Source organism: Oncorhynchus gorbuscha, linkage group LG18 (assembly GCF_021184085.1).
Source record: "Oncorhynchus gorbuscha isolate QuinsamMale2020 ecotype Even-year linkage group LG18, OgorEven_v1.0, whole genome shotgun sequence".
Lineage (NCBI taxonomy): Eukaryota > Metazoa > Chordata > Actinopteri > Salmoniformes > Salmonidae > Oncorhynchus > Oncorhynchus gorbuscha.
The window spans coordinates 34,381,929-34,406,202 of record NC_060190.1 but is presented as its reverse complement, the minus strand read 5'-3'; the positions used below and the strand labels follow the sequence as shown (position 1 = coordinate 34,406,202).

The 24,274-nt window shown below is 39.9% G+C and overlaps 1 protein-coding gene across 6 annotated transcripts in view; it reads left to right on the top strand.

Annotated features, from left to right (window-relative positions):
- Window positions 1–23,914, top strand: part of LOC124002577 (RNA-binding protein 39-like) — a 28,535-nt gene extending 4,621 nt beyond the window's left edge. For 4 of the 6 annotated variants that reach the window (XM_046310082.1, XM_046310084.1, XM_046310078.1 and 1 more), the window contains 10 exons: window positions 579–696; window positions 890–1,048; window positions 3,697–3,834; window positions 13,292–13,357; window positions 21,029–21,233; window positions 21,375–21,461; window positions 21,726–21,846; window positions 22,022–22,127; window positions 22,208–22,286; window positions 23,157–23,914. In XM_046310082.1, coding sequence (XP_046166038.1) covers window positions 579–696; window positions 890–1,048; window positions 3,697–3,834; window positions 13,292–13,357; window positions 21,029–21,233; window positions 21,375–21,461; window positions 21,726–21,846; window positions 22,022–22,127; window positions 22,208–22,286; window positions 23,157–23,260 — 1,183 coding nt within the window. In that variant the 3' untranslated portion in view covers window positions 23,261–23,914. The remainder of the gene's footprint in view (window positions 1–578; window positions 697–889; window positions 1,049–3,696; window positions 3,835–13,291; window positions 13,358–21,028; window positions 21,234–21,374; window positions 21,462–21,725; window positions 21,847–22,021; window positions 22,128–22,207; window positions 22,287–23,156) is intronic. The other 2 variants (XM_046310081.1, XM_046310079.1) reach the window with 1 other exon arrangement.
- The last annotated feature ends 360 nt before the right edge of the window (window positions 23,915–24,274 follow it).

The following is a 24,274-nucleotide window of genomic DNA, read 5'->3' as shown; positions in this document are numbered from 1 at the left end:
TAACAATCAAACTCCAAGGGTGTCAAACAAAAGACACAATATCGAAAGCCCCGTGGGTCGGGAGATCACTTGTTCAGCTGATTAGCTTGTTAATCTCCCTTGCCTGTGCATCCCACAGAGCTTCTTTTCCTGTCCTCGGCAGCCATTTCCCCCTAGGTGTAGGATGTGTATCATGCTAGTGTGTGATCTGTGGCCCTACCACTCTTACCTACCTACTTTAGAGAAGACGCATCGTAGCTCAATCAGGTTGACATTCCAGTTTTAAAGCTTGTGTACCCTTGCTCGACAAAGTAGGCTTACCATTTTGAATATACTTTGCGGACAGCGTTATGTAACATATGGTATCTTAACACATGTCGCCAGACTGCGATTCAAAAGGGGAGGGGACATTTGACCCATAGTGGACTTGCCGGAAACTTGCAGAGTAGCTGGCACATGATTTTTGTTCTGGATTGCCAAGATTACCATTTTGATGGCAAAATATAGTAAAATACAAGTGCTTTTCTCAAAGATTGAGGCCACTGTGAAAGACTAAAGGGTTTACCTCATAAGAGTAATTCAATGCTTTGTTTCTACAGGCAGCCAATTGACAACCTGACTCCAGAGGAAAGGGATGCTCGCACTGTGTTTTGCATGCAGCTGGCAGCCAGAATCCGTCCACGAGACCTGGAAGAGTTCTTCTCTGCAGTGGGAAAAGTGAGTGTCTCTGCTTATCTCATTGTCATTCCTGCTGAAAAAACTTTATCTTGAGAAGATGGGTGCTGCACCTGGTGCAAATTCTTATTTTTGACTTATCACAGCCACCAAGACCGATGGGATTTAGCAATGTCTTTTCCTCTTATGCCTAAACCATCCATTTGAAAACCGATTATTTTTGTTCATTTTCAAGGTGAGAGATGTGCGCATGATCTCTGACAGAAATTCGAGGAGGTCGAAGGGAATAGCTTACATTGAGTTTGTGGAGGCCAACTCTGTGCCGCTGGCTATAGGATTGTCTGGTCAGCGACTTCTGGGGGTGCCAATCATTGTTCAGGCCTCGCAGGTAATGGTCAGTAATCATCTCACATGCATTTTACATTTTCTATTTATTTTAACTAGAGCTGTCAAACTGAATTCATGAAATGTAGTTAACTTTTGAAGTTCATGCCTTAAAATGTTTATTTAATTGCGGCAATTTTTTTTATTGTTTTTTTCCCCGATCACCCCCTTTTGAGCGCAACATGCTCTCGGCAGCTGCAGTAGAGCTGTCAGTCTTTCTTGTGGTAGGGTGTCCATTCAAAAATGCATCTTTTGTAAAATAATGTTAATTGTGTAGTTACTCTTTTAAGAAAACCAATGGTCCCAACAGTACGTCTCTATCATAATCCGTTCAAAAGTTATTGGAGTTCTTACCCTTGTAGGTAGGATGGTCAGAATTAGGGTTACTGAATTAATGGAGTCCAGAGACAAAATGTGGTAAAAATCAGATTTTTTTTTTTTTAATAATCGCGTCTTCAAGGCTGGATTCTGTGCAAGAATGAAGTTTGCAGTGTTTTCCACAAGCTCGTGGAGTAGCCAGCCAGTGTCCTATGGGCTAAGATTGTTTGGCAAAAAAAGCTCTTTTGGTCTCTGGTACATTCAAATGCATCGATTCCATCCGAAATACACCGTGAAATTGAATACTTTGAGTTTACCTTCCAGATTGAGAGAAATTGTTGTGCTGTTTACAATTTAAATGATAGAACACACTGAATTCATAAATTCTATTTTGGGTGGATATTGCCTATATATATGATCAGGACAATTTAATTAAGAACATTACCTTTTTTTAACCTTAAACTTGTCTCTTAAATCATTTTACTGCCAGATATGAATTGTTTGTTCTTCAAATTATGTATTTTATTAAAACAGAAATTAAGTTTTAAAAAAGCCCAAATATCTCAAAATGGATGGTTAAATATAAAATCAAACATTGAGATTGAGCACTTTTTTTTTCCACATGGAAAAATGTCTCTAAAAATAAACAGAACAGGTGGTCAATTAAGTTCTTGGTCCATACATGTTAAGAGAAGAAATGGAACAACATCAGGTAAATTTGAAAGAATTAAGTGTTTGCAACTATGTGAATTGCAGTATGTCATTTATAAAAATGAAAAAATACTTGTTTAACAACTGGCCTACAGATTTAATTTTTATTTTTTACCCCCATCTCCCCAATTTTGTGGTATCCACAAGGCAAAGGTCAAGAGCTGTGCGTCCTCTGAGAAACAACCCAACCAAGCCTGATTTGACACAATGCCCGCTTAACCCGGAAGCCAGCCGCACCAATGTGTCGGAGGAAACACTACATCTGGCGACTGTATCAGCGTGCATTGCGCCCGGCCCGGCACAGGACATCCCTGCCGGGTAAACCCTCCCTAACCCAGTCGACACTGGGCCAATTGTGCGCCGCCCCATGGGTCTCCCCAGGTTGCGACAGAGCCTGTACTCGAACCAGGATCTCTAGTGGCATCACTAGCACTTCGCAGGAGAGTCTTAGACCACAGTGCAACCGACTGAACACACACTGGTATCATTAGCGATGAGAAAGAGCAGACAAACCAGCTGCACAGATTTTAATTTTGTGGGGGTAAACCCACCAAATGTAATTTTTCCATTCGGGATTTTTCTTATCGTCAGGATCCCAATTTTGTTTAAGTGCTCACATCCCTAATATAGAGGTGATATCAATTTTGAGACATGATGTAGAGTTTTCATATTTTAGTATACACTTAGATACTAATTAGAAATGCTGGTTTTTCCTTGAAGATTTCTCACAATAACAAGCGTACCTCTGAAATGTCAATGGACACAAGCCTTTTATTTTCACCGCCTTCTACATTTAATTTAGCTCGTGTTATGCTAAATGACTTTTTGGATATGATGTTAATGTTTGAGAAAGGCCCCTCGAACGTTTCAGTACATGAATAATCATATTTGTCTCGGTAAAATGTATTTTCTAACATAAGTGAAATTTCATAACTAAAGTGAGTTTTCACCAACTCTGGGCAGAGTGGGTGGACACCCTACTTGTGGTGCTAAAACCATCCACTATGCGTGCACCTCAGCCACAAATTAGAAGGAAAACGTACAGAAAGTTCAACCATAAACACTTTCCCTGGCATTTCTTTAGATAACAGCAGAAACTTGATTTGCACTGAAGTAGCTACCGGTAGTCAGTTATGCTAACATTCGCTAGCGATCCAAATGAGAATGTTTAGAATGCCTTGGCTGAAAGCCTCTAGATTCAACACTAATTTCCGACAATTATTTTAATCAAAACAGAATCGAATTCTATTCCATTTAGTTAGTTTTTGTTGTAGTTCTCAGGTCAAAATATTTTGAAATGATCCCAATTCTAATGCATTAGCAGCTTGTGGTTAGTTTATCTTAAACATGGATACGAAGTAGCCTAGGCTAGATCTAACTGATATTTTACTTTTATATCAGACCTGGCTTAATGTCTTAGAATAGGTTATACAACCCAATGGAATGTTTTAAATTGCAACACTTTTGATTAGGGTCAAATTGGAAAAATGTAAATTATCCATAGTTAACTATAGAAATCCATGTGCTTAACTTTACCTAATTATTTAAATAATTCGACAGCCTTTATTTTAACAGCCTAAGGCGATTTGCACCATTTCCCTACGGTCACTTTGTGTGTGTTCTTTCTAGGCTGAGAAAAACAGGGCTGCTGCCATGGCCAACAACCTGCAGAAGGGTAACGCTGGCCCGATGAGGCTCTACGTCGGATCCTTACACTTTAACATCACAGAGGAGATGCTGAGAGGAATTTTTGAGCCTTTTGGAAGGGTAAGAGCTGTTGTACAATGTACCCATAGGTGGCACATTTGTTTCAAGTTTGGGGAAGCTGGTTCTCCACACACTAATAAATCACCTTTTATAATAAATCATTCCAATGCGTCTATCACATTTGCAGACTAACATAAGGTTAAAATCATAGTGTAATGAGTAGATTCAAACATGCCAACCTGCATGCATTTTGCGTACCATGCATGCAGTTTCAGGTCAAGGCACGCTGATATAAAAAAGACCCTAAAATACGCACAAATGGGCTTTTAGTTGGCACATTGTGGTTTTTGACTCAACCGTCTGAAGATGGTGCTGAGCCAATCAGTAGCGCTCTGCGTCGAACTGTAGTCATAGTATTACTTTCCTCGCTCAAGCTTGGATGGCAGCTCTCCACTTTGTCCGTTGATAACACTGTGACAATAAATGTAGAACAAACTGTTCAAGTGTTAGTCAAGCACACAACCACTTTTGTAGTTAGCGCCTTAGCTACTAAGGCGTCGTTACGGACAAGGTAGTTAGTGACAGCGTTTAGTCAACTAAGCGAGAACACTTTCTTGCCCGCACATGCTTTGATTGCCACCGGTAGTAGGTGCAAGCGCATTGAAGAGCAAGGAAATGTGCTGTATTGAGGTATAATCAGATATGTCTCTGTCTTGGCAGATTTTCTTGTTACTTACAATTTGGAATATGAAACTGAACTAAGCCTATATGAGCTTGTTTCAGAGAGCCACCCTTGACCTAATAATCCAAGTTGGGTCTGATTACTAGGCTACCATTCATGTTTTGTTGTCATTGGTGTTCTGACTATTATCATATAATTTGAAGCCTACTGTTGACATACAGCTAAATCAAGAGGAGAGATCAAGAACTGATTTGTTAACAGACAAAGATTAGTAGGCCTAAAATAACTTTGAAGGACGCTATTAGCGGAACAGCTCCTGCGGCCACATGTTTCCATCCATGGATTCCAAATAGCCTACGGTAAGTTAAAACCTCTTAAAGCTAGGGGGCAGAATGTTCACTTTTGGTTAAATAGCGTGCCCAATTTCAACTTCCTGCTACTCATGCCAATAATATAAGATATGTATATTATTCATAGATTTGGATAGAAAACACTCACGTTTCTAAAACTGTTTGAATCATGTCTGTGAGTATAACACAACTTATGTAGCAGGCAAAACCCAGAGGACTAACTGTTCAGATTTTTTTTTCCCATCTCTCTTCCCTATATTGTCTTTGCCATTGGACATTTAATAGGAACCTACTTTCAGTTCCTGCCGCTTCCACACAATGTCGCCAGTGTTTGGAATATGCTTGAGGTTATTCCTTTCTTATCGGGAAGTAGGCCAACTCTGAACAGGGGACACTTTTGTGAGTTGCACAAGACGTGAAGAGCAGAGCTTTTACTTTTCGTTCATGAATTGAATACAGATTGCCCTGTCTACAATTTGATCGATTATTAACGTTTAAAAATACCTAACGTTGTATTACAAAAGTAGTTTGGAATATTTTGGCAAAGTTTATTAGGCAACTTTTGAAATATCTTGTAGTGACGTTGCGTTTCTAAGCTGTTTTTTTATGGATCAAACGCGCTTTATAAATGGGCATTTTCGATATACACTGCTCAAAAAAATAAAGGGAACACTTAAACAACACAATGTAACTAAGTCAATCACACTTCTGTGAAAAAAAACTGTCCACTTAGGAAGCAACACTGATTGACAATAAATTTCACATGCTGTTGTGCAAATGGAATAGACAACAGGTGGAAATTATAGGCAATTAGCAAGACACCCAATAAAGGAGTGGTTCTGCAGGTGGGGACCACAGACCACTTCTCAGTTCCAATGCTTCCTGATGTTTTGGTCACTTTTGAATGCTGGCCACTCCAGTGGTAGCATGAGGCGGAGTCCACAACCCACACAAGTGGCTCAGGTAGTGCAGCTCATCCAGGATGGTATATCAATGCGAGCTGTGGCAAGAAAGTTTGCTGTGTCTGTCAGCGTAGTGTCCAGAGCATGGAGGCGCTACCAGGAGACAGGCCAGTACATTAGGAGACGTGGAGGAGGCCGTAGGAGGGCAATAAACCCAGCAGCAGGACCGCTACCTCCGCCTTTGTGCAAGGAGGAGCAGGAGGAGCACTGCCAGAGCCCTGCAAAATGACCTCCAGCAGGCCACAAATGTGCATGTGTCTGCTCAAACGGTCAGAAACAGGCTCCATGAGGGTGGTAAAATGAGGGGCCGATGTCCACAGGTGGGGGTTGTGCTTACAGCCCAACACCGTGCAGGACGTTTGGCATTTGCCAGAGAACACCAAGATTGGCAAATTCGCCACTGGTGCCCTGTGCTCTTCACAGATGAAGCAGGTTCACACTTAGCACATGTGACAGAGTCTGGAGACGCCGTGGAGAACGTTCTGCTGCCTGCAACATCCTCCAGCATGACCGGTTTGGCGGTGGGTCAGTCATGGTGTTGGGTGGCATTTCTTTGGGGGGGCCGCACAGCCCTCCATGTGCTCGCCAGAGGTAGGCTGACTGCCATTAGGTACCAAGATGAGATCCTCAGACCCCTTGTTAGACCATATGCTGGTGCGGTTGGCCCTGGGTTCCTCCTAATGCAAGACCATGCTAGACCTCATGTGGCTGGAGTGTGTCAGCAGTTCCTGCAAGAGGAAGGCATCGATGCTATGGACTGGCCCGCCCCTTCACCAGACCTGAATCCAATTGAGCACATCTGGGACATCATGTCTCCTTGCACCACAGACTGTCCAGGAGTTGGCGGATGCTTTAGTCCAGGTCTGGGAGGAGATCCCTCAGGAGACCATCCGCCACCTCATCAGGAGCATTCCCAGGTGTTGTAGGGAGGTCATACAGGCACGTGGAGGCCACACACACTACTGAGCCTCATTTTGACTTGTTTTAAGGACATTACATCAAAGTTGGATCAGCCTATAGTGTGGTTTTCCACTTTAATTTTGAGTATGACTCCAAATCCAGACCTCCGTGGGTTACATTTACATTTAAGTCATTTAGCAGACGCTCTTATCCAGCGTCTTATCCAGGGTTGATAAATTTGATTCCCATTGATACTTTTTGTGATTTTGTTGTCAGCACATTCAACTATGTAAACAAAAAGTATTTAATAAGAATATTTCATTCATTCAGATCTAGGATGTTATTTTACTGTTCCCTTTATTTTTTTGAGCAGTGTATATGGATGGAATGAACCTCTAGCGTCGAGCAATCCTGTATCCGTGAGCGTAATTATAGCCTCAAGCTCATTACCATAACGCAACGTTAACTATTCATGAAAATCGCAAATTAAATGGAACATTCACTCACAAGCTTAGCCTTTTGTTAACAACACTGTCAGCTCAGATTTTCAAAATATGCTTTTCAACCAAAGTTACACAAGCGCTTCCTGTATAGCCTAACATAGCATTAAGCCTAGCATTCAGCAGGCAACATTTTCACAAAAACAAGAAAAGCATTCAAATAAAATAATTTACCTTTGAAGAACTTCGGATGTTTTTAATGAGGAGACTCAGTTAGATAGCAAATGTTCAGTTTTTCCAAAAAGATTACTTGTGTAGGAGAAATCGCTCCGTTCATCACGTTTGGCTAAGAAAAAAAATCTGAAAATGCAGTCTACAACGCCAAACTTTTTACCAAATTAACTCCATAATATCGACAGAAACATGGCAAACGTTGTTTAGAATCAATCCTCAAGGTGTTTTTCACATATCTATGCGATGATAAATCATTCGTGGCAGATGTGTTTCTCCTCGAAGCAAACGAAAAATACACGCAGCTGGAGATTACGCAATAATTGCAACGGAGGACACCAAGCGGCCACCTAGATGTAGTCTCTTAAGGTCAATCTTCCAATGATTTGCCTACAAATACGTCACAATGCTGTCGACACCTTGGGAAAACGACAGAAAGTCTAAGCTCATTCGTGACCCATACACAGCCATATAAGGAGACATTGGAACACAGTGCATTCAATCTGGGGCACTTCCTTTATGAAATTTCATCTTGGTTTTGGCTGTAGCATTAGTTCTGTGGCACTCAGACAATATCTTTGCAGTTTTGGAAGAGTGTTTTATTTCCAAAGCTGTCAATTATATGCATAGTCGAGTATTTTTTCGTGACAAAATATCTTGTTTAATGTTGTTTTTTGTTAAAAATCGCGCAACATTTCAGCGCCCTGCTATTCATGCCAGGAATATAGTACATGCATGTGATTAGTATGTGTGGATAGAAAACACTCAGACGTTTCTAAAACTGTTTAAATCACGTCTGTGGCATTTACAGAACGGGCGTTTCATCGGAAAGTGCAAGGAAATCTGTTCACTGAAAATGGAAAAATATATCCTTCCGCCGCTTCAAGGCATTGTTCAAAGTGAACCGAATTAAATAGAGCCGAGTTTACATTGCCTGCAGCTTCCACAGGGTCTCTAGAGTCATGTCATTTGATTCGCAATTGATTCTTGGTCAAACCCAAACAAGGGAACACCTTCCCTGATGGCTCCGCCCTGATTTTTGGTCGACCTCTGGTCAGACATGTTTTTCTACACAGACAAGAAACAGATGTAACATCGTCTCCTGATCAATTTTATCGCTTATTAACGTGTACTAATACCTAAAGTTGCATTACAAAAGTATTTCGAAGTGTTTTGTGAAAGTTTATCGTCGACTTTTTGAATTTAAAAAAATTACGTTACGTTATGAAATGCTAATTTTTTTCTTTACTCGCAACGTAATTCTTAGCTCGATATCTAGGCTATATATGGACCGATTTAATCGAAAAAAGACCCTAAATGATGTTTATGGGACATCTAGGAGTGCCAAGAAAGAAGCTCGTCAAAGGTAATGAATGTTTTCTATTTTATTTCAGCGTTTTCGTTTGCGACGGATAACGCAAAATCTGTCGTTTTAGGTGACGGTGCAGTATTTTGAGGGTGCATGGTATCAGATAATAGCTTCTCATGCTTTCCCCCGAAAAGCATTTTACAAATCTGACTTGGTGGATAGATTCACAACGAGTGTAGCTTTAATTCAGTATATCGTATGTCAATTTTAATGAAAGTTTGAGGTTAACCTCTATGGTGGCGCTCTTGAGCATTTCTGCTGATTGTGGTCCCCACTTCGGTACCACATCCTCAACAAGTTAAAACGGGAACGTTTTTTTTATCCATAAATTAAAAGAGCGCCCCCTACATCCAAGAAGTTAATCGTACAAAAGGATCAATTGTGATGTTTATGGGACATATTGTAGTGCCAACAAAAGAAGCTCGTCAAAGGTAATTTATTTCAGCGTTTTGTGTAGCGCCTGCTACGCTAGTTCCTATGTTTACTGCTGGTGAGGATGGCTGCAGGCTATCAGATAATAGCTTAATATGCTTTCGCCGAAAAGCATTTTTATCATCTTACATGTTGGCTGGATTCACAACGAGTGTAGCTTTAATTGAGTATCTTACATGTGTGATTTAATGAAAGTTTGAATTTTATAGCATTTTATTTGAATCTGGCGCTCTGCATTTCCCCTGGCAATTGGCCAGTTGAGACGCTAGCATCTCCCCTATCCTCAAGAGGTTTTAAGGATCGGACCCTTTTTTAAATGGTTTATTTTTGCCTAAAATAACTGCCCAAATGTTCCTAATTGGTTTATTAATATATTTTCATGTTCATAACTGTGCACTCTCCTCAAACAATAGCGTGGTATTTTTTCACTAATGCCTACTGTAAATTGGACAGTACAGTTAGCGAAAAATTATTGTTAATCTTTCTGCTGAAATCAGATGTCTGTCCTGGCAAATTTTCTTGTTCCTTACAACCTCATGCTAATCACATTAGTGCACGTTAGCTAAACTGTCCCGCGGGGACACCGATCCTGTAGAGGCTGGACTACTACATTGCATCTGGTAATTGAATTATTCAGTATTTTCTCCCCAAACATAGTTGAGAAGCCAATGTACAATTTTGCTTGACTTTCCACATAAAAACACCTGTTAATTGGAATGATTAACCGTAAATGTAACTTATAAAATGCGAAGTGTCATTGAAACCACCTCAATTTAATTTTTGATCAAACACGACTGTTTTCATTCGTTTGATATAATTTCAGACGGATTCAGGAAATGGCAGTTAACCTCTTGCTTCTACCTGGCACGCAGGCGTCCCATCTAGAGCTCTGGAAATGCAAATGCGCTATGCTAAATGCTAATAGTATTAGTTAAAACTCAAACGTTCATTAAAATACACATGCAGGGTATTGAATTAAAGCTACACTCGTTGTGAATCCAGGCAACAAGTCAGATTTCTAAAATGTTTTACGGCGAAAACATAGCACATATTTATGTCAAACCACCACCGTAGACATAGCTCATTAGCATAGCCAAGTAGGAAAAAATATGCAATCAACAAACGCAGGATTTTTAAAAAAAAATCATTTCACTAACCTTTTGAAATCTTCATCGGATGACAGTAATATAACATGTTACACAGTACATTCATTTTTTTTTCAATAATCTGCAATATATATATCCATAAATCTGTTTACAATGACGCATTGTTCAAAAAATGTTACTAAAATGTCAGGAGAAATGAAATGGATAACGTCAGCTAACAAGGAATACACATCATAAACTTTGACTAAATATGCATGTTTTACATATGTATAGGAAGATACACTTCTTCTAAATGCAAACGCTGTGTTACATTTATTTTTAACGTTACAGGTTGCGTTCACTAGGCTATACTAGGAGTCGGCGCTCCAAATGTATCATTATGCCTCTATCTTGGAGTCGACAGAAACCCAAAATTAACACACAAATATTCCCTTACCTTTGCTGTTCTTCCATCAAAAGACCTGGAAGGGATTATACTTACCAAAACAGCGTTTAGTTTTCAAGTCTGCGTCTTTCGGTTCTCAAAATAGCCACTTTTCGGTCGAAATGTAGGCGAAATTCAAGTGGATGCGCACCAAAAAAGTCGAAATTATATATTATATGTCGAGTAAACTTGTCAAACTATGTTCATAATTAAGCTTTAACATGTTATAAAGGTGTACAGCAATTGTGAGGACGAAGCGAAACACACACGTCTTGTAATTGATCATGAAGAAAAGAGAGAGCGGGAGCAGAGCGCGCATAAACGTACACTTTTTTTTCGCGTGACCGAGACCTTTCGGGCACGCTCAACGTCTCGTGAGCGCGCGATTCACACAATGAGAAGCCCCACTGAAAGCAGGCTTCGCGCTCAACACGTAGGAACTGTTCCCAGAGCGGTAGTTGTTTGGGAAGGCGTTTAAGATGACGTCAAAGTTGGGCCAACTTTTTCCATGACGAGAGATTTTGGGAGAATGCATGCCCTGGAGACTTCTGCTTTACATAGAGACAAAATGTTAACGGTTTTAGAAGCTTTAGAGTGTTTTCTATTCGATAATATTTTTTATATGCAAATATTAGCAACTTTTGACAAAAATGTATCCTGTTTTATATGGGTACCCAATACCTCCATTAGGGGCAGTAAACAGGGCTAGGTTTAAGAGGTTAAGGGTTTAAAAAAAAGTTAAATGTTAAACCTGAGGGGAAAGTTCACGGACCCTTTCCTGACCTAACCTAACCTTAGGCCTACATCAGCACCATCTTGTCAGAAAATCCTAGGGAGAGCCCTGATTGTACATTTAACTTCTCTGGGATAGGTGGGATGGTCAAGTCTCACCTGGCCAACATCCAGTGACAATGCAGAGCGCCATATTCAAATAAATTACTATAAAAATTTAACTTTGATGAAATCACACATGCCATACACCAAATTAAAGCTACACTTGTTAACCTTTCTGGGATAGGGGGATGCAAATGTCCCACTTGTCCAATTGCCAGGGAAGATGTAGAGCGCCAGATTCAAATAATATACTATAAAATTCAAACTTTCAATCACACATGCAAGATAGCAAATTAAAGCTACACTTGTGAATCCAGTCAACATGTCAGATTTCAAAAATGCTTTTCGGCGAAAGCATAACAAGCTATCTGATGATGGCACAGCAGTAAACAAGTATTTCAACCCTGCAGGCGCTACACAAAACGCAGAAATAAAATATAAAACATGCCTAACCTTTGACGAGCTTCTTTTGTTGGCACTCCAATATGACCCATAAACATCAGAAATTGTCCTTTTGTTCAATTAATTCTGTCCATATATATCAAAAATGTCCATTTTATTTGGCGCGTTTGATCCAGAAAAAAGCAGCTTCTGATTTGTGCAAAGTCACTACAAAATATCTCAAGTTACCTATAAACTTTGCCAAAACATTTCAAACTACTTTTGTAATACAACTTTAGGTAATTTAACGTTAATAATCGATCAAATTGAAGACTGGTCTATCTGTTTTCAATAGAGGACGAGAGGAAACTAACGCTACTTTTCAAGTCATGCCAACTCTCAACAGCGTTACCCTTTTCCAGGATGGCCGTACTTTTTCATTGCACAAAGGAATAACCTCAACCAAATTCCAAAGACTGGTAACATCCAGTGGAAGCGGTAGGAACTGCAAACAAGTGCCTGAGAAATATCGTTTCCCCATGAGAACCCATTGAACAGAGACTGACCTCAAAAATAAATAATTCTGAATGGTTAGTCCTCTGGGTTTTGCCTGCTACATAAGTTCTGTTATACTCAAGACGTGATTCAAACAATTTTAGAAACTTCAGTGTTTTCTATCCAAATCTACTAATAATATGCATGTCTTATCTTCTGGGCCTGAGAAGCAGGTAGGTTACTTTGTACACGCTTTTCATCCGGATGTGAAAATACTGCCCCCTATCCCAAAGAAGTTTTAAACATATTTCTAGTTAGCTACTGAAGAGCAGCCAAGGACCCATAAGTCTATAGCCGACCATTCCTACTGGCCAACATGACATCAATAGGCAAAAAAAATGCATTTTCCTATGATTTGAGCAGTGTGGGTATCGCATGTGTGCCGTCATGGGGTCCAGGGCTAAAGTGGTACTGATAAAAATACTTTAAGGTTGACCGGTGTGTAGATTTGTTAACAGTAGGCCAAGTCATTGTTGTAAGTTAATATAACTCTGTTTACAAAAATAACAGTTCTGAACAGAGAGCAGATGAGCAGGCCTAGAGCTGAGCGTAAGCGTTTATTAGGGTATGCATTTTTAACATTTTATTTAACTAGGCGTGAAAAAATATTGCCCTTTATAAAACCATTTCATGTCATTATGTCATTTCATATGACTGGAGACATTAGCAGCATCTTTTTAATATCAAAATGACAGGCCACTCGTACGCCAAAAAACAGAGGTCAATAAAAACAACCTTGTCTTGAATGCAACCAAAAGCCTAAGCCTATGAAAAGAGTGGACACAGATTGTAGGGCTACAGTATATCAGTGCTATGCAGATTTTAATCTGTTATCCATTTCTTTCCACCAGATTGAGAGTATTCAGCTCATGATGGACAGTGAGACTGGAAGATCTAAAGGATATGGCTTCATCACTGTAAGTATCACACTAAATCCAGTCAATCTAATCTTTTCCTCTATGAACTTAAATCCCCTCGTTTACATGCACACCGGGGTTTCCGTTAGTCGGTAATATCCGGTTTTTGGACGATAAAATATATGTAAAGCAGATTAATCAAGTTGACTATTGTCCCCAAAAAAGAAAAAATCCCATTGCGAAGTAATGTATTTTTGCATATTCATTGATATGAAATGTCAGTGATGTAGCGTGAGAGCTGCTGATAGAGTTCAAACTGCTGTTTGTTGCTGGTGGAGTGAAACGTGCTTTATTAAGCTCAATCATTGGGCAACAATTCTGAAGGCAATAGAGTGTAAAAAAAAAAAGCTCAATTTTTTTTCTCGGCTGGCAATTGAAGTGCGCTTCTTTCACTAGTCAAGTGATTAGGCAGCTAAGCAGGCTTCAGCACGTCACATTACTTTTAAATGAGCTGGAGGCAGTATGCATTTTTAACATATATTTAATTGTTTGAAACCTAAATGTTTTAAGACACGACTCGTATGTAGTATCTTGCTTCAAAGTAGCCTAGCCAAAATCCAAACAAACGTCTAGGCAATTATTTTTTAAAGATTTCCATATACCATTAAGTCTTTCTCTCCTGTTCTATTGGTTTTCAAATCAACTTTATTTTGTTGTCCAGTAGCCAAAGGCACAATCCTATTCATATTAGCAACCCATGCTAGTTGTTGCTTATATTCATCTGTCACGTGAAACATTTCACAATGGTGTTTCCCTGCTAATTGCATTATGGAACAAACAACCGCATGTAGCCTAATGCCGTGTGCATTGCTGCGCATATAATGTGAAGAAATAATTTATCAACATGTGACCCCTCTTTTTTTTTTCAGGCAGCTTTGACTAACTAGGCTAGAACTGATAGAACCCAGGTCTCAGGTGGGGTGTGTGTATTATTCATGTATTTATTTATTTATTACACACACGGTACCAGTCAAAAGTTTGAACACCTCCTCAATCAAGGTTTTTTCTTTATTTTGACTGTTTTCTACATTGTAGAATAATAGTGAAGACATCAAAACAATTACATAACACATGAATCATGTAACAACCAAAGAAGTGTTAAACGAATCAAGATATATATTTTCAGTTCTTCAAAGTAGCCAACCTTTGCCTTGTTGACAGCTTTGCACACTTGGCATTCTCTTAAACATTTTCATGAGGTAGTCACCTAGAATGTTTTTAGATTAACAGCTGTGGAATTTCTTTAATGTTTTTGAGCCAATCTGTTGTTATGACATGGTAGGGGTGTTATACAGAAGATTTCCCCATTTGGTAAAAGACCAAGTCCATATTATGGCAAGAACAGCTCTAATAAGCAAATATAAAAGACGGTAAAATCTTAATTTAAATAAAATAAAATTGTTTGTCACGTGCTGAATACAACAAATTTCACTAAGGTAAAGAGATGGAGAATAAGTGCACCACCTCCTAGCTGCCCACTGCTAGGAAACACTGTCACCACCGATAAATCCATGATCATTGAGAATTTCAATAAGCATTTTTCGACGGCTGGCCATGCTTTCCACCTGGCTACCCCTACCCCGGTCAACAGCCCTGCGCCCCTTCAGCAACTTGCCCAGGACTCCCCCATTTCTCTTTCACCCAAATCCAGATAGCTGATGATCTGAAAGAGCTGCAAAATCTGGACCCTCTATTTCTAAAATTAACTGCCAAATTCTGCCTGTTCAACCTAACCTCTCTTTCCTATGGTCTGAGATCCCCAAAGATTGGAAACTGCTGCGGTCATCCCCCTCTTCAAAGGGGGAGACACTCTAGACCCAAATTGCTACAGACCCCGCCTTTCTACGTTCTTCGAAAGCCTCAGTTTACAAACAGATCACCGACCATTTCGAATCCCACCGTACCTTCTCTGCTATGCAATCTGGTTTTCGAGCTGGTCGTGGGTGCACCTCAGCCCTGCTTAAGGTCCTAAACGATATCATAACCGCCATCGATAAGAGACATTACTGTGCAGCTGTATTCATCGACCTGGCCAAGGCTTTCGACTGTCAATCACCACATTCTTATCGGCAGACTTATTTCACCTTTATTTAACCAAGTAGGCTAGTTGAGAACAAGTTCTCAATTACAACTGCGACCTGGCCAAGATAAAGCGACAGAGTTACACATGGAATAAACAAACATGCAAAAAAGTCTATATACAGTGTGTGCAAATGAGGTAGGATAAGGGCGGTATGCAGTATAAAGGACAGTGTGGTGAAATAATTACACACTGGAGTGATAGATGTGCAGAAGATGGGTGTGCAAGTAGAGATACTGGGGTGCAAAGGAGCAAAATAAATAACAGTATACACCAATACACATCGGCCACACGGTGGTGCTATAACATGCACACGTTTCTCTTGCTCTGTTTGACTGATGAAATTTAGCACATGCTCGGGGCGGTGTCCAGCTAACCTGTAAAGTATGGTTGTTTGCCGCATGGGCGTGCTGTTGGACATAACCGTTCATGCAAGCTCATTGGCTTATTGCAGCCAGCTAGTTGTGGAAAATATTGCGTTTGAAGATTTGCATCCATACAAGCTATATACCAAATTTGGTGCCTAGCGGTTGTGGTTGAAGACGTTTAAAGTCGTCAACATAAAATAGTCCAAAATAGGAATATTGCATGATGTGTTTTAGTTGTGATATTTGGCAAGTGAGATAAGGGGTACAGAAGGTGACGTGTCAAATTTGTCCTGATGGTGGCACTGTGGGCCCACATCCTGAACCCTGGCATTGCTACTTGCAGTTATTATTATTTATTTTTTATTTAATTTTTCTTCTGGCAATTTGGGTGAAATTATAATTCGCGTGTCATGAGGCCTAGGAGGGTCAAACCTGGCATGATGGTGGGCCAAGTTCCACACCATCTTGTGCCATGCCATTAGGCCACATGATGGCGTTATAACAATCTATTTCACATGCAAACTTTGAAAGGTCACGCCCCCCAACCCATTTGACCTAGTCATGAAATGTGGTCTTTGTCCTTAAAAAAAACATTTGCCTCTGACCCATAAGGTCCGCCATAATGGATTTCCTGCCGTCTCGTTTTTGTGAAAAACACAACGCTACTTCTCTGGTACCGAATGACCGATCTGTACAAAGCATAATGTGGCATCTATTCAACCAAAGTTCTACCAACTAAATATTTTTACAACTAGAACCTAAAACTTGGCAAATCAATTAAGATAAAGAGTTTTAACATGGTCATACCATGGATCATTTAGCTGTTTGATTTTGGATTTTTAGGTATATTAAAATTATAATTTGGCCTTTACTATAGCCCATAGAAAAACATTGAATGACATTCATACATTCACAAGCCACCGGGGTCTGACAATCAGGATGGAAAATTACTGAGGATAACAGCAGACGATATTGTAACTCCTATTTGCCACATCTTCAATCTAAGCCTACTAGATTGTGTGCTCTCAGGCTTAGAGGGAAGCTAAAGTCATTTCTCTACCCAAGAATAGTAAAGCCCCCTTTACTGGCTCAGATAGCCAACCAATCAGCCTGTTACCAACCCTTAGTAAACTTCTGGAAAAAATGGTTTGAACAGATACAATGCTATTTTATAGTAAACAAATTGACAACAGAATTGCAGCATGCTTATATAGGGGAGGACACTCAACAAGCACAGCACTTACACAAATGTAATTGATTGGCTGAGAGAAATTGATACAATTAATTTTGGAGTGGTTTTGTTATACTTCAGTGCAGCTTTTGACATTATTGATCATAGTCTGCTGCTTGAAAAACATGTTATGGCTTTACACCCCCTGCTATGTGGATAAAGAGTTACTTGTCTAGCAGAACACAGAGGGTGTTCTTTAATGGAAGCCTCTCAAATATAATCCAATTAAAGTCAGGAATTCCCCAGTGTAGATGTTTAGGCCCTTTTTTTCTATTTTTACAAATGACATGCCACTGTCTTTGAGTAAAGCCAGAGTTTCTATGTATGCAGATGACTTAACACTATACACGTCAACTACTATACCGAATGAAATGAGTGCCACACTCAACAAAGAGCTGCAGTTAGTTTCAGAACAACCTCTGTCTGCAAGGAATAAGTTAGCCCTAAATATTTCAAACTTAAAGCTTAGTATTTGGAACAAAACACTCTCTAAACCCTAAACCTTAACCAAGTCTCTTAATAAATCATGTGGAAATTGAGCAAGTTGAGATGACTAAACTGCTTGGAGTAACACTAGATTGTAAACTGTCATGGTCGAAACATATTGATGCAGTAGTAGCTAAGATGGGGAGAAGTCTATCTAATAAAGCGATGCCCTGCCTTAACACTATCAACAAGGCAGGTCCTACAGGCCCTGTTTTTGTTGCACCTTGACTACTGTTAAGTCGTGTGGTCTGGTGCCACATAAAAGGACTTAAGAAAAATGCAATTTGCTCAGAACAGGGCAGCACGGACACCCATGCGTACCCCAGAAGACATGCCACGAGGTCTCTTCAGTCTCCAAGTCCTGAACAGGCTATGGGAGGCACACAGCACTACATAGAGCCATGACTACATGGAACTCTATTCCAACTCTCTATCAAGTAACTGACGCAAGCAGTGAAATTAGATTATTATTTATTTTTTTAAACACCTTATGGAACAGTGGGGACTGAAGCAACACACACATTGGCACACACACACACACATGGATTTAGTACTGTAGTGGTTGAGTAGGGTCCTGAGGACACACCGTGTGCTGTGTAATCTGTGATAATGTAATGTTTTAAAATTGTATAAACTGCCTTAATTTCGCTGGACCCCAGGAAGTGTAGCTGCTGCTTTGGCAGGATCCATGATAAATGCAATACTTGGCAAAAAAAGACAGTCAAAATATAAATCAAAGGAATCAGGTTTTGAAGTCTTGGATATATAAGAATACAAAAAAAAATGTTTTTTTGGACACATTTTTATTTTGTCATAAACTACCTCCCATACTTCCATTTCTTTGTATGGGTTACCTTCAGACAAATCAGAAGCAAAACGGAGAACGCCATCGTGTTCATGAGTCTACCCTTTCCATAGTGGGGTTATATTGTGCTGAACAAAGACGTAAACGCAAGAATTTCAAAGATTTTACTGAGTTACAGTTTATACAAGGAATTCATAATGAATTTATTTCAATTTGATTACAGAAGTATCTTATCTTAGGGTAATGTGCCCTTATGGTTCGCACAGTGAGGCCATAGCTTCTACCCCAGCATTGCTGCTTGCAACTTTAATTACGGTTTCTGTCTGGAGCATCTACTGGTGTAAAAATCGCCATGGATGCAGGCTGTGTATTTTCAGTGGCAACTTTATTTGGACCTATTTCAGAATGTTATCATTTAAAATGTCAATGCATAATGCTTAATTTTTAGCAGTTTAGTTGGACTTTTCTCTTACACAACAATTTTCAAGGACCTCAATTTTATAATTAAGTGCTTGAGTGCTTGAAGTGCTCCTTCAATTTGTCTTGTCGATTTGTGAAAAAATCACCCTGATTAACTCTTTAGTTATGTCAGTTTACCTATTTTCTTATGGTTTGTCCTACACCTAGTGACTTGCTTTTCAAATGATATGAACATATCCTCCATTTTATTTGGAATGGCAAGCCAGACAAAATTAAAAGGCCCCATTTATAAAACTAATATTAATTCAGAGGCCAGAAATGATTCAATATTAAAGCATTTAGACCTCTCACTAAAGGCATCAGTCATACAAAAGTCATACTTAAATCAGAACTGGTTCTCTAGTAAAGTGTTCAAGAATGGCTTTTTCCCCTTTATTCAGATTACACCTGCTCACTTTCCGTTGTTTGAAAAGGAAATTACCTCAAATATCGTCATTTTTAAAAATGAGCCTTAAAGTTGGTTGCAATTTAAGTTTAATCCACCTGAAAAGACAGAACAAATAATACAACAAATATTGTGATTAAACTCAAATATATTAGTTGATAAAAAGTGTTTTTCTGAAGAAATGCTACAAAAAAAGTAACACAGATCCCTCAAACAAAATCTTTCACTTTTTCACTTTCACTTTAGACTGATTCTGCTTTTCCTGATTTCTTCGCCATGATATCTTCAATGAAATCGTGGAAAATACAACTTTCCGAAATACTGCTGCGCGTAACAAGCGTCACAGCAAGTCCTCTGATAGTCAAGGCGAGAATGGAGTTCCTTAAGCGTGCAACCCAAAACATACTGGAGTTTACCTCAGCTCGATTTCAAGAAGATCATTGGGCAGAAATAGTCAATCAATGAAGCTTCGCTAAAATTATTGGTGCGCAAGGAAGTAGGCTATAAAAATGGATTTTATCAAAGAAAACGGCACTTAATTTGATCACTGGGACCCTCAGGAAGAGAAATAAGAGCAAGATATCAGAATGTAAGTCATAATTTTACCTTCAGATGTGAATGTGTAAAAACTGTCATGGCGGAAAATGTTTCTGTTGATTACTCTTCTCAAACAAAAGCATAGCATTTTGTTCTCTGAAATAGCTATTTTAAGTCGGAAAACGTAGTTTGACTATCAAGATTCTAATCTTTTGAACGATTCAAGACACTTGCATTTTCAAGAATGTTTAATGTTACGACGTTGTATTTTTAGTTGTCACTCTTAAATTTCCCCTGATGTTGATCCCTGTACAGCCATAAGAGGTTGTTTAACTGACTTGCCTAGTTAAATAAAGGTTAAAAAAAAGATTGGGAGAATGTCATATGGTCAGATGAAACCAAAATATAACTTTTTGGTAACTCAACTCGTTGTGTTTGGAGGACAAAGAATGCTGAGTTGCATCCAAAGAACACCATGGGGGTGGAAACATGCTTTGGGGCTGTTTTTCTGCAAAGGGACCAGGACGACTGATCCGTGTAAAGGAAAGAATGAATATGGGGCCATGTATCGTGAGCTTTTGAGTGAAAACGTCCATCCATCAGCAAGGGCATTGAATATGAAACGTGGCTGGGTCTTTCAGCATGACAATGATCCCAAACACACTGCCCGGGCAACGGAGTGGCTTCGGAAGAAGCATTTCAAGGTCCTGGAGTGGCCTAGCCAGTCCAGATATCAACCCCATAGAAAATATTTGGAAGGAGTTGAAAGTCCGTGTTGCCCAGCAACAGCCCCAAAACATCACTGCTCTAGAGGAGATCTGCATGGAGGAATGGGCCAAAATACCAGAATCAGTGTGTGAAAACCTTGTGAAGACTTACAGAAAACGTTTGACCTCTGTCATTGCCAACAAAGGAAGTATTGAGAAACTTTTGTTTTTGACCAAATACTTATTTTCCACCATAATTTGCAAATAAATTCATGAAATCCTACAATGTGATTTTCTGGATTTTTTTTCTTCTCATTTTGTCTGTCATAGTTGAAGTGTACCTATGATAAATTACAGGCCTCATCTTTTTGAGTGGGAGAACTTGCATAATTGGTGGCTGACTAAATACCTTTTTGCCCCACTGTATATATAATTATTTATTTACCCCCCAAAATATATGGGGGGATTGACAATTCCATTGATGGAAGCAACAATCTTTATGCAATATTAAGCCGATCCACCCATAAAAAAAAGTCTGCATAAACCCTGATTGGTGTTTGTAAGTCATTTAAATGGCATTTGTGTCCTCTAGTTCTCGGATGCAGAGTGTGCCAAGAAGGCCCTGGAGCAGTTGAACGGGTTTGAGCTGGCTGGCCGGCCCATGAAGGTGGGCCATGTCACGGAGCGCACAGATGCCTCCACTGCCAGTTCATTCCTGGACAGCGACGAGCTGGAGAGGACGGGCATTGACCTAGGCACCACCGGGCGCCTGCAGCTCATGGCCAGACTGGCTGAAGGTAAAGCCTGAGAGCCCAGGGCCTGTATTCACAGAATCTTGAAATAATACTTAAATCATGTCTCATTCTATACTGAGTTTCACTTCAGAACCGATTTATAAAGTGTGAACAAGTACAAATCTTGAGCCCAATATCTTTCAGGCACGGGACTGCAAATACCTCCAGCTGCACAGCAAGCCCTACAGATGAGTGGGGCCATTGCTATTGGTGCCATGGCTGCTGTATCAGGTAATAAAAGGACGATCAATTGTACAAGCCCATCTCGCGGTCATGGCTCTTTCTCTGAGCTATTTGGAAAGGGCATGTTTTATCCGGCATTGATTGAATCTGTTGATTTTGCCAGTGAGACGCTATGACTGGTTGATATGATGCGAGGAGCTGGTCTGTGAGAATCGCTTCAGAACTTGGCTGGCTTGACATGCACATTAAACGCGAATAAAGTTCAGTTAGTTTAGTGTGATGTATTTTGACTCTTTTTATTTATTTTTTTAGCTGCCATGAATCCTGCTATGAACATGAACCTGAATATGAACATGAATACAGCTATGAACTTGCCATCCCAGCCACTTGCTACACACTGTTTCCAGCTGTCTAACATGTTCAACCCTCAGTCGTAAGTATTGAACTATTAATCTAGTTGTTCAATGCAGCATCTTTGTAACCCAAGTGGGGCCAGCTGCTGAAAGTACACAAACCATACATTTCTTTGACCTTACGATATTTGTTCCCAAATACTGGTCCCAATCACTAGTCCCTTGTGGGTGATGAATTCCCATCTGGTTTTACAGTGAAGATGACCCAGGCTGGGATGTTGACATTCAGCATGATGTCATTGAGGAATGCAACAAACATGGAGGAGTTGTGCACATATACGTCGATAAGAATTCCACTGAAGTAAGACTTAAGTGTAGTTGAATGGTTTCGAAATGGTTGCAGTCTTAAATAGAAATTAAAGTTATTGTTTTTATTTTTAGGGCAACGTGTATGTGAAGTGTCCAACCATTCCTGCTGCCATGGCTGCAGTAAACGCATTACATGGTCGATATTTTGCAGGTAAGAGAACTGACTGACTGGTACTCGTTATACACTCACCGGACAGTTTTTTTTTTTAGGTACACCCATCTAGTATTGTCGCATCCCCCTTTGTCTCCAGAACAGCCAGAATTTTGGGGGACATTGTACAAGGTGTCGGAAACCTTCCACATGGATGTTTGTCTATGCTGACGCGATGGCATCAGTTTCTGCAGATTGGATGGTGGTACATTCATGCTGCAAACTGTCTCATTCCAAAGAGCCTCTATTGGGTTGAGGTCTGGGAACTGTGCAGGCCACTGAAGTAAACTGAACTTGTTGTCATATTCCAGGCAATGTTTTCCCGCTCAATTGTCCAGTTTTTGTGAACATGTGCATTTTAGGTGATAGGAGGGGAACCCGGTGTGGTCTTCTGCTGCAATAGCCCAAGCAAGGATCGACGAGTTGTGTGTATCGAGATGCCTTTCTGCACACCACTGTTGTACTGCGCTGTTATTTGTCCAATTGTGGCCCGCCTGTTCACGCGGTTCTTGCCATTCTCCTTCGTCCTCATTGAGCTGTTTTCACCCACAGGACTGCTGTCGACAATGTCTTTTGTCGTGTGTGAAAATCCCAGGAGGCTGGTCGTTTCTGAGATACTGGGTCCGGTACGCCTGGCACCGACGATACCACGCTCAGTCTCATAGGCCCTCGTTTTATCCATTTCTAACTTTCAAACAAAAGTAACTGGGTGCTTGTCTGATTGCCACGGCAATGTGACTCACTGTAGGAGCGATCCGTTTTCGGGACCGACGTGGTGTACTTAATGAACTGGCTGGTGACTGTAAATGGTCAGTAATGCAGTCATTGTTTATTGAAGATGTTTTGTCTGAACTGTAACTTTCTTCACAGGTAAAATGATCACAGCGGCATACGTCCCTCTCCCGACATATCACAACCTTTTTCCTGATTCTGTGACGGCTACCCAGCTCCTGACCCCTCCTGCTCGCCGATGATCTCACAGCGAGAGACAAACTGATTTGTTGGACACTGTATAATTGATTATTTTCTCTTTTTAAAAGTTTGACATTTTATTGTCGACGGTCTGTTTTTCATTCCTGCAAGTTATGGCAGTATGTTTTTCTTTTGTTAGTAGATGAAGTAAGATTTTATTTTTTTCAGTACATTTATTTTTTGTTGAGACTTTCCTTACGTTGGTGGCGAAAAGAATCAAAGCTTTATTTGCGTAGCCACATCCAACAGTGTTGGTGGAGTTTCAGCCAGTCTAATAAAGGGATTATAGTCCCTGAAGAGTTTATTGGTGGATCTGGACAATTTACCATTTTATCTTTTGTAAAATGTATTCTTGTTCATACATTGTCTTGTGTTTGATCGCTTTGATGGGCATGTTTTCCCTGAAGTGTACAACTTAAGACACCCAGACACAAGAAAAGAGGATATTGATTATTTTTGGAGAAAAAATACAATTCGAACATTGCAGTTTCAATTATACATCAGAATATTATTCAATGTTTTAAGCTCCATGAGCTCTGAAAACGTAATGACTGATTTCAGTTGTGCTCATTTAGAGACATTTGGTTTTTCAGTATCTGTTTTCTAATCAAGATTTGATTTTGTAAAGACCTTGATTAAAATGTATTTTAAAGTCATCCAGTTTCTTTACTTGCTCAATACTGTCCGTAGCACACTTCTATTCTCCTCCCATTTGGTATACACACAAATATTTAAGAATATTAAACTGAGTAATATTTGTTCATGCTGGAATATCCACTTGCCTCCTTGCAGAGGCAACCAGGTTTTGGGCAAAAATGTCATGGTACCTCAATTATAACCATTCAATTTCTAAATGTCTGCTTGTTCCATTTCTGAAGTCTACGCATGTACAAAATTATTGAGATTTATTTACTTGGTGCATGGCATGTTTCCTGTTATCAGACCTTTCATAAAACTGCACGGGTGTGAAAGTCTGCCTGGAATAAGCCCTCCATTCACCTTTTTATGGTGACGAC